The 9,681-nt window shown below is 49.1% G+C and overlaps 1 protein-coding gene across 1 annotated transcript; it reads right to left on the bottom strand.

Annotated features, from left to right (window-relative positions):
* Positions 1-9,681, bottom strand: itih5 (inter-alpha-trypsin inhibitor heavy chain 5). The gene is made up of 14 exons (XM_079294059.1): positions 9,423-9,681; positions 9,304-9,348; positions 8,480-8,643; positions 7,778-7,879; positions 7,197-7,456; positions 6,863-7,032; positions 6,492-6,608; positions 4,947-5,118; positions 4,499-4,808; positions 2,400-3,082; positions 1,992-2,045; positions 1,091-1,207; positions 630-1,007; positions 1-459 (listed from the first exon to the last, which is right to left on the bottom strand). Exons 1-14 carry the CDS (start codon positions 9,534-9,536, stop codon positions 200-202), a joined length of 2,946 nt encoding a protein of 981 aa, XP_079150185.1. The 5' UTR covers positions 9,537-9,681; the 3' UTR covers positions 1-199.

Raw genomic sequence — 9,681 nt, 5'->3', positions numbered from 1 at the left:
ACAGTTACAAAATTATTGTAAAAAATAATACACATAATATAATAAAACCATTTAATTTTCATGAGCAATGATACAAAAATATATTCAAAAGAGAGCGAAAGAAAGCTGAAATGTGAAGTTTTGTCTTTTGGAAACGTCTGCTGGAACGTGATATGGATGCAGAGTACAATGAGTCCCATCGACGCTTCAGTTCGTGGGATCACACTCGGTTGGTCCCGTGTGGCCGGTCCCCCGTGTCGAACATGTGCGACGTCAAATAGTCCTCGTACTCTCCGTCGATCAGCTTGGCTGCGTTGTTGCGGGCGAACCAGCAGTCCACGCTCTGAGTCCCGCTGTAGATCCTCCTGCTCTTCTGAACCACCGGCACCGAGCGCTCCTTCACCTTCAGCACGGACGACGGCTTCGTGTCCCCTTCTGCCGGAAGCTCTGCCAGTCCCACTTCCTCATACAGGAACTGACCTGAAAGTAGACACGACGCAACGTTATGTTCGTCTCTGTTAAGCCTTCGAAGGCCAGCCAGCAACTCTAGCTTTTTGTGTTGATGTTAGGTCGTCAGAAATGGGGCCGTTTGTGACTCCACGCCTCTGTTTTTATGGAATTAACCCTTCGAGCCCTCATTAAAAACCTACCCAGCAGGCCGTGGCAGTTGTGCGACAGCCCCTTGCTGTTGCCGATGTAGAACCCCAGGTGGTCCCTCTGGTAGGGGGCCGGATTCTTGTACTGATGCAGCAGGATCACAAACACGATGTTCCCGCCGACCGTCACGGTCACGTTGGACTTTCCCGCGACGGACACCGACAGAGCGCCGCTGTCGACGGCGACCGTGGAGTGGCAGGGCAGCACCATTCTGTCCCGCCCGTCCAGGATGACTTTCTTCGGCGTCACCTCGATGTAGGCGCGTCTGGGCTGATCCACCACGATGGTGATGGTGCTGAAGTAGGTCCGCTGCTGCTTGTGGCTACCGGGCGGAGCCGCGGCGCCGATTAGCTTACCGTTTACTGTCACACCTGGAGACGAGTGGCATAAATAACCAACCCGAAGCATAAATTATGTGGATCTTGACTTGAAATAAGGTTGTTTTTTCTCTTACCAGAGTACTTGTGGTCGGACACCAAGCGCAGGATGTGTCCAGGCTCACCGTTGATGTTGAAGCACACGGTCAGTTTACTGAGCGGGAACTCCACCACAAAGTGGGGGTCACCATCCGCTGAGGTAGTTTAAAGGTTAGGAGAGAGGGGAAAGAAACAGGCAAGTGATGTTTTTAAGAGCTCAGTATAATTCTAATTCAGTTAAAATACACACTTAGATTTGAAATGGCCAGAAACCCTCAGGAACATGTTTGAGAAAACTCATCGAGTTACAGGTGCTAAAAGGGAGACAGGTGTGACTTTGGCTCTCTAGCTTACAAAGAAAACTAGTTAATTGTTCACGTCGTGTTGAATGAAACCTTAAAACTCAACATTTTAGTGAAACATCTAAAGAAAGACGACGCTTGATGAGCAGCTGTCTTTAATTTGTCAGTGTTTCTCAGATCTGATTTCATGAGACGGTGTGTGTACCTTTGAGCTTGTGAGAACCTGGCTGAGATGAATAGAGAGCAACCGTAATGACGGGGTCATTAGCCTCACTAACGGCCTCTGATGGGGTCCCTCTCTTTACTCTGACGCAAACTTCTCACCCCCCGACTCGGCTCCCATTCCACCACGGTGTGTGTTTTAAAGTGCCACTTGTGTCGGTATTTCAATTAGACCCTACGTGTTCCTTTTCAGGTCATGTTCAGAGGACCGTTCCCTCAGACTGTCTGACGAACATCCAAATTACAGGCCGCCCACACAGAGTGTAGAGAGAGGGTGTACTGTACATCCCCCTCTCGTCTCTTTCGGAGTCTTGTAGCCACTGCATATGTGCTCGTGGTGTTTTCGGATGCTATCAGATGATACAGGCTGCGGGAAAATGTACAAATGTTTACGCGAGAGAGAATGTGGAGTTACCTGATGTTTTGGAGAAGGTGATTGATTTCTCGGCTGGTCGTCTCTCAACTTTACCTGCGAGGAAGAGAATATTTATCGACCGCATTGAGTCAGAGGGCGGCCATTGTTTGACGCTTCCTGTTAAAGTCACATTAACCTCTGGAGGGTCTGAAGAGAGAGAAAAGCCTCATGGTCTGCATGTTCTCTAAACCAAAACCTCTGAAAAGGTTGTAGTTTGCGCCTTTTTAGAGGTCAATAGCTGAAGTTAGCTTGGAGTTACAATGGCTTCCAAAGGTGACTCAGTGAAGTGTCACAGTAAAACTTCTCAGATCTTCTCAGTTTATTCATTTGCAGTATTTTTGCCGGAAGCTTTGGACCTGACAGACTTTTCAGACACCCTTTAACCTAATCTAGGAGGCACAACCTCACCAATCGTGTTGCTCAGAGAGGAAGTCTGGCTTCCTGGCTTCCCGTTGGATGTCTCTGGCTTTCCGTCCTCTGCGTCGTCTGGCAGCTCATTGGCAGTTGACACAGCGTCGCCAGCCAACGGCGGGGTGGTGGGCGCCGGCGCCATGGTACCGTCAGCCAGGACCTCGGGCTTCTCCACCACCAGGTTGGTGAGCGGGGTGAGGAAGCGGTAGGTCAGAGACAGATTGGTGGCCTGCTGGATGTGGTCCTCCCTCTCCCTGCTGGTTTGGCTGCGCAGCCGCGATCGTAGCCCGTCCTTGACGCTCAGGAAACCCCACAGGCGTTCCACGAAGTCGTCCGCTATCAAACTCAAAGCGACTCCTAATCCCTGTGCGACCTCTGACCCTGGAGTCTTAGCTCCGGCCGCCATCGCCGCCGTGGCTGCCTTCACGTGTTTCTCGGTCTCCGTCTGTCGGTGGCGCAGCGGGACGTCCGTCTCCAGGACGATGCTCTTGTCGTTGTTGCTGGCCGTCACCTGGACGTGGAGGGATTCCGCGCTGTTGTTGGACAGCTTGCCGGCGATGACGATCTCGGAGCCGTTGAAGTAGTTGGGGAACAGATGCTGGGTGACGTACCGGGCCGAGTCCTCGGTGTAGTTGATCCGTATGTCCGACAGCAGAGGAGTTCCTATCTCATCGTAGAAGCTAGAAAAGGAACGAGGAGACATCTCTGATTCATACCGGCAAAATAAGTCGTTTGTCGTCGCCTTCCACAACGACCCGAGCTCGAGAACTGCCGATGTTGTTGCATCTACGGCGGGGGCAGTGAGTGGAGAACGGGTTGCCTTGTTCCTCATTGCTTACTTTTACACATTATTCTTGCAGTACAAACTTGACACATGCCTATTCTTCTCTGTTGATCATCAATCAGTAACCTGTTCAGTGCCTTTGCTCAAGGGCACATCAGTTGTTGAGCGTGTTATTGCAGATTTCATCAAATGTCATGCTTATTCAAACAGAGGCCACCTTCCGGCCATAAACCTGCTTGTCTAACCTCTCAAAGCTGATTCAACCCCACGTCAGAGTTTGTGCACACGTTCATAAAGGAGTGTGTGTAAAGCAAAGGTTGTGTGTGTGTGTGTACAAGTCCTATGTCCTGTCCTTGTTATCACGCTGCCGTAAACCTCCTCACCTCTTAACCAGCGTGTTTGTTCAAGCCGGACGAAGTCTATTATCTGTTAACCCCACGTACAAACTCAGATGCAGGTTTCACAACACACACACACACACACACACACACACACACTCGCATTCCTGCTCCACTGAACACACATCTTGTGTGTCCGAGTGCGGAAGAGAGAGAAGAGGGTTGTGTGTAAAGGATAAGAACAAAGAACCGTGTGAGAGAGAAAGGTGGCTGTTGTAGTCTGTGCTGTGCCATGTTGAAGTTGATTAAAGAGGACTGTTGTCAGCACCGTCACATTTGCGCTCTGCGTTCCCTCGCAGCTTGATGAGAGATGGACGGACGCGGGAAGAGGGGAGGGATTAAGGAGAGCTAATTGCTTAATAAGAGCCAGATTATACACAAGGAAGGGTATTAAAAGTAATAATCAACGATGTCTTCTTATGAATTAGGGATTCTTAGTCTTTTCTTATTTCATGTTTGAAACGGCTAATGTGTAGAAGGTGTTTTACGGGAAAATGTTGTTTGATTAGCGAGTGATTTCTGGCAAACGTAAGGATCAAACACGGAGACAAAAGAAAATGATATTGTCTGAAATATTTGAATCTACATCGAGGAACCAGTAGATGTAACATCCCATATGGTGGCCATATCGTGTATTTTTTAAATTAACAATCTCAAAATGTCTCAATAGTTTATCGTGTAGATGACTTAGTCAGAAAAAGGGACTTCTGGCCTCAAGCCACTGTTGAAATCCCCAAATATGATATGAAACATTCACCGTTCCTCATTTCTGTCAGATGTGAATCTTAAATGGACGAAATAAGAGACACGTTTGAAAATGCCTTTAGACCACTTCCAGACCACACTGTTAAGCCAGTCTTAGGCCAGTTCCAAGCCCTTTGGAAGACGTATTCCATCAACATATACTCTCTTACCCTTTGAGCATGGCGCTGGCGTCGGCGTCCTCGTGGATGCGTCTCATCATCCCACAGTTTTCCAGAGCCATGCGCTCCAGCAGCCGGTAATCCACGTCGTTCCCGAGCCCGATGGTGAAGATGCAGAACTTCTCTTGCACGGCTGAGCGGGTGTTCCCGAGGATCGCGGTGGACCGGATCTCCCCGACCGTGGGCCGTCCGTCCGTCAGGAATATAATGAGGGAGACGCTGTTCGGGCTGGCGTCGGGGCTCGAGAGGTAATCGCCGAGCAGAGTGGAGCCGGTCCGGATGGCACCATCGATATTTGTACCTGCAGTGAGGAGGATAAACCTTAAATATGTTCTCATATGCACTTAAAGTCTTCACTGAACCGTGCACACATGTTGCACCAGAGTCGCTTCAAGTTAAGCAATTGTTATTGACGAGCCAACGGGTAACAATGCCTCACCTCCAGTGGGCATCAGCGTGTAAATAAACTTCTTGGCGTCTCTGACGTTCAGGGGCGTCACCGGTACGAGGCGATTCGTCTGCCAAACTTTGATCCTGTTGGAGAAGCTGATGAAGTTAAAGCGATCGCCGGGTCGCAGATCCCTCAGAATGGTGAACAGAGCGTCTTTAGTCTGAGAAACGGAGAGAAATAAAGTAATCTCACTGCGTGGTCATGGTCTCTGTGGTGCAGCTGCTGGTTGTATCGTCACACTAGAGCTCCAGTGGAAACAAAACCATGACCCAGAAGAAGCCCAGCCCTCTGACCAGCTGTGATGTTTTGATCAGACACATTCAATGGGGTCAATAGTTATGAAAGTACACTCAAAAAAGTGTTGAAAAGGGCCGAGACCGAGTTAATCCGAACATGTTTTATGTCGATCCATCAGCTTTTTGGAGACTAAAAACGCTCTTTTTGTTCGTAGCTTGACTTTGATCCTGCATGTTTAAATGTATTTCGTGGATTTGACAACATTAGTTTGATTTTAATCTGAAGAAACGTGATTTTTTTTGTGGAACATTTGATATGTACGGTTTTGTCTGTTTGCTGATGATTCAGCATTTTACCCTTTTACCCAGTATCCCCTCCGCCGAGGAGGTGATAGTTTCTCTGCTGCCCTGAGCGTGGGTGCGATATGTGACGAGGCTCTGGGGGGTTTATAGATGTCTATACTGGGCGTATACATCAGGGGTCAGAACCACAGACTGAACCAGTCTATTGTGGAGCCACATCAAAGCACACTTGTTCTGTTCCTGCAGCCCACGATGGGCGGGGTAATGGGGTCGAGGGGTCGAGGATGCTGTTGTCTGGAAAGTTCCATTACCCCATCGACCTTCCTCCCTCACAGCACGGCCTTGTGTTGCATGTTTCCGCTTTCTGTTTTTCCTCTCCTCTCTGTTTCTGCACTCAAGGCAGCTGCAGAGATCAGCTCCGAGTCTGGCCGAGGGGATTATCGTGCTGTTGCAGATGGAGGAGAAAGGTCTGATATTGATATTCTAGTGTGGGAGTGACGAGGTGGGTGTCCGGTTTCTGGTCCAATACAGGCATTGAAATTCTGCTTCAAATCAGGGTAAATTTTCTCTGACACACTCTGGAAAAGTAAGAAGTTCATATTCTGGTCTGGTGGAAGTATTAGCTGCATTATGGAAGATTTAATGTTAAAATAGAGCAAACACACCTGGTCTTTCATCTCAATATAAAAAATTAATCTCTACCAGAGACGTATACGCCGTCTCGACGTCACTCCTCCTCATTCCTAATATGGTCGCTTCCCTTCACTGGTTACAAAAAACCAAGATGGCGACGGCCAAAGTGACGAACTTGAGGCTTCAAAACAGCAGTCCGCTAACCGATAAGTGACGTCCCGACGACTGCGTCCGCTTCTTATGTACAGTCTGTGATCACGGCCCGTATTTGCCTTTGGTGTTCGGCGGCTACAGTAATTATGACGCGAGCAAAGGAGGAAGTCAGGTGACCGACGTTCGAGTCCTGAGTGTGCTGCTTTACCTGTCTGATCTTCGTCCCCAACATGGAGGCGCTGGTGTCGATCACAAACACCACGTTCTTGGGCACAACTGGCAGGTCTTTAGGAGCAAAGTAGTGCACGAAATGGCCGTTTAAAACCTGGGAAAGAGAGAGGTTTTACAGGCAGTGAGTTTTTAGCAAAACGTAGTTTGGTTAGAGAGAGAGAGAGAGAGGGGGGGGGGTTTGGCAGCGGAGAGACTGCAGTGGCAGGAAACCAGCGGAATGAATCACTAACAGGTGGGTGGATGAGTGTGTGTTGGTGCGTATCGCTGGATGGGAAATATGTGTGCACACTTGCAAAATATGAAAATATTTCACAGTCTGCTTTTCATTATCCGTCTCTGTTGCGATACCTGAATGTCTCCGATCCCCATGTCTCTCTGCACGTCGTAGCGGATCACAAAGTCTCCCAGGATGCCGTTGGTGGAGATCTTGGCCTGCTGGACGATGTTGGGGCTGAAGGTGATCCTGCAGACGTTCTTTTCGATTTTGACGGCGGTGGTGACGGGAGGCTCGGGCTTGGCTGACGGCACAAAGACGGGAAGTGTGTTTGCGTTTTGACAGGCTCAAGAACAAAACTCTGGAACAAGTAGCAGCGTGTGCAAAATAACAGAAGTAGAGAAAAACAAAGCAAACTAAGAATGACAAACCACAAAGAAATGTGATAAAATGAACGGAATAATAAACCTGGAGTCTTGGGCGCGTTAGCGGTGTTGGTGCTCCGGCCGTTGCGGAGCGGCAGCACCTGGAGGTCCGTGACGGGCGAGTGGTCCACGATGGTGACGTCCAGGCTGAGGCGGCTGACCAGCTGCAGCGGCCGCAGGCTGGTCACGAGCTCGTAGCGTCCCAGCCGCCGCCGCAGGAGCTCCTCGTAGGTCAGCAGGAACACGGCCCGGTTCCGACCCGGGATGCTGGCCGCCATCCTGAACACCTCCGCCTCCTCAGGACTGGAGAGGAGAGAAAAAAGTCACTTTAATGTCAGTACTGGAGCACGACATCTTCCTCCCTCTGCTCTGCTCTTTAACAGCGGAGTCAGTGAGTCACCAAATCTCATTTCATGAAATGTCACTTTTCATCTGACAGCTTGGAAACGGGACGTCACTCCTTCCACATGTCACCTCTCGGGGTCACAGATTCACACGACGGATAAATGATCTCACTCGTCACACTCTCTCTGTTCGCAGCTGTTTAGTTGAGGTTTCGCTTGCAGAAATAGGAGCATTAGAGGTGATTAGGAGGCGCCACGCAAACGCTCCGGTTCCTCTTACCTTTCATCACCTGACTCTTTGTTCCGGGCTTTGCCGTTGTCCTGCTTGACCCTCTTTGCCTTCGGCGTGACCTCGCTCTGGTAGACACGCCCTCCAATGATCCTGGTTCACGGGGGGTCAAAGGTGGAGGATTAGAGCGCCCGCTAAATATTCAGGACCCATTGTCACGTTTCAACACGGCGCCCTCACACAAAAAGACAGAGTTTTTTAGGGGGGGGGGGTCCTCTTGTTACCTTTTTATGGGTGCACCAGATGAACTCTGGTCACTGTGTGTGTGTGTGTGTGTGTGTGTGTGTGTGTTAACAGCAGCGTGAAAGTTTCCACCCTTTTTTGTCTCCCATCGTCTCCATGGCAGCAGAAACATCATAAATCCTCCCAGTCAGACAGGATGATGCTATTTTGTATTTTAGTTCCAAGGATAAAAAATAAAGATTTAAATATTTTCTGTGAGTCTATTCTCTTGTTTTGAAGGCGATGAAGTGTCACAACAACAAAAGAGTTTAAGGTTTGGAGTCAGTGTTGTATCTTGAATCTCATTTTCTCTGAGTTTTATGTTTTAACATGTTGAAAGTTCTCATATTCTGAACCCACTGAGGAGATGCAAAGGTTTGCATGCACTGATGTAAAACCCCTTTGGTCCTAATGATCCTTTGACCATGTTATCATGATTGTTGGCTCCACTATCTGTGAGGTGGCTCTTACATGGTGAAGTTGGAGACGTAGGCACCAGCGGGGATCTGGAACTGGAAGACGCCCTCTGCAGCTGCGGAGTGCCGGTTGAGCATGGCGCAGTGCACCGCGGTGAAGGCGTAGCGGGAGATGATGGTGGTCTTGATGGAGAGCTCCTGGATGTGAGGCTTGGTCTCCTGCAGAGGTAACGTTCAAACGCAATCACTGCAGAACCACCCGCACCAATATATCAGCCGGATTCTAGATCAGTTATAAACGCTAATTTGGCACGATTTTACGCGGCACTGCTGCCCGTAACTACCCCCCCCCCCCCATTTTATTTCTGATTAGCAACGCTATCTCCTCAAAGACAGCCTGGATTTCCACATCGTTACAACAACCAAACGGAATTTGTTCCCATGAGCTCAGATCCAGTGCATTACAGAGACTCTGGCACATCTGCGCGCTTGGCGGATCTCCTGCGCGTCACGCCCAAACAAAGCGCACAAGTTTAGGGCGACAATAGACGATCCTGAAGAACAGAAACTAGGTCATGCTTTCTGGGTGACTTTTAAAAAGTATGAAGGTCTGTTTCATCAAATGTGTGCTTGATGACCGGGAGGTCAGTTCACCATAAACTCCCGAAGTCTCAGAGTACCGGCAGATTAAAATGCACCCAAATGTTGTTAATGTGCCAAAGTATCAAAGACGCCAGACGAGGACCTTCATTTTAAACTAATTTAATTTTAACACGTATTTAAAAGTTTTACTTGAACCATACTTTCTCCTTTAGCCTCTAAATGTGAAGAACATGGATTCAAAACATCGTCATATCTGTGCGATAAATGTGACTTTACCTTGCTGAGTATACTTTTCACCTGTCGTGGGACTCTGCGTGGCGCCTGTGTGTGCAAAAGAAAAGGAGTCGGATATGGAAATCCAATCACCAGAATGTACAACACACTAAACGTCTTACAATGTCGAATTCAAAGTCTGCGAGCTCGGAATCAATGTCATCTCCAAACTGGGATTCCTCCAGTTGTCCCAGTGCACTCGGGCTGAAGCACAGCAGCAAAGTCAGCAGCAGCATCTTGCAGTCCTTCTCCGGTAAAACTTAAAAAGATGAATGAGACATTATTCTGCAGCGCGCGGCGCGTCTCCGTGTGTCCGGATCAGAGTGGCCGGATCAGAGAGGGGACGCGGGGTGGAGGAGAAAATCCGCCCACCCATCTGGA

The sequence above is a fragment of the Melanostigma gelatinosum genome (genome assembly GCF_949748355.1).
Source record: "Melanostigma gelatinosum genome assembly, chromosome: 22".
Lineage (NCBI taxonomy): Eukaryota > Metazoa > Chordata > Actinopteri > Perciformes > Zoarcidae > Melanostigma > Melanostigma gelatinosum.
This window is presented reverse-complemented; position numbering and strand designations above follow the sequence as displayed.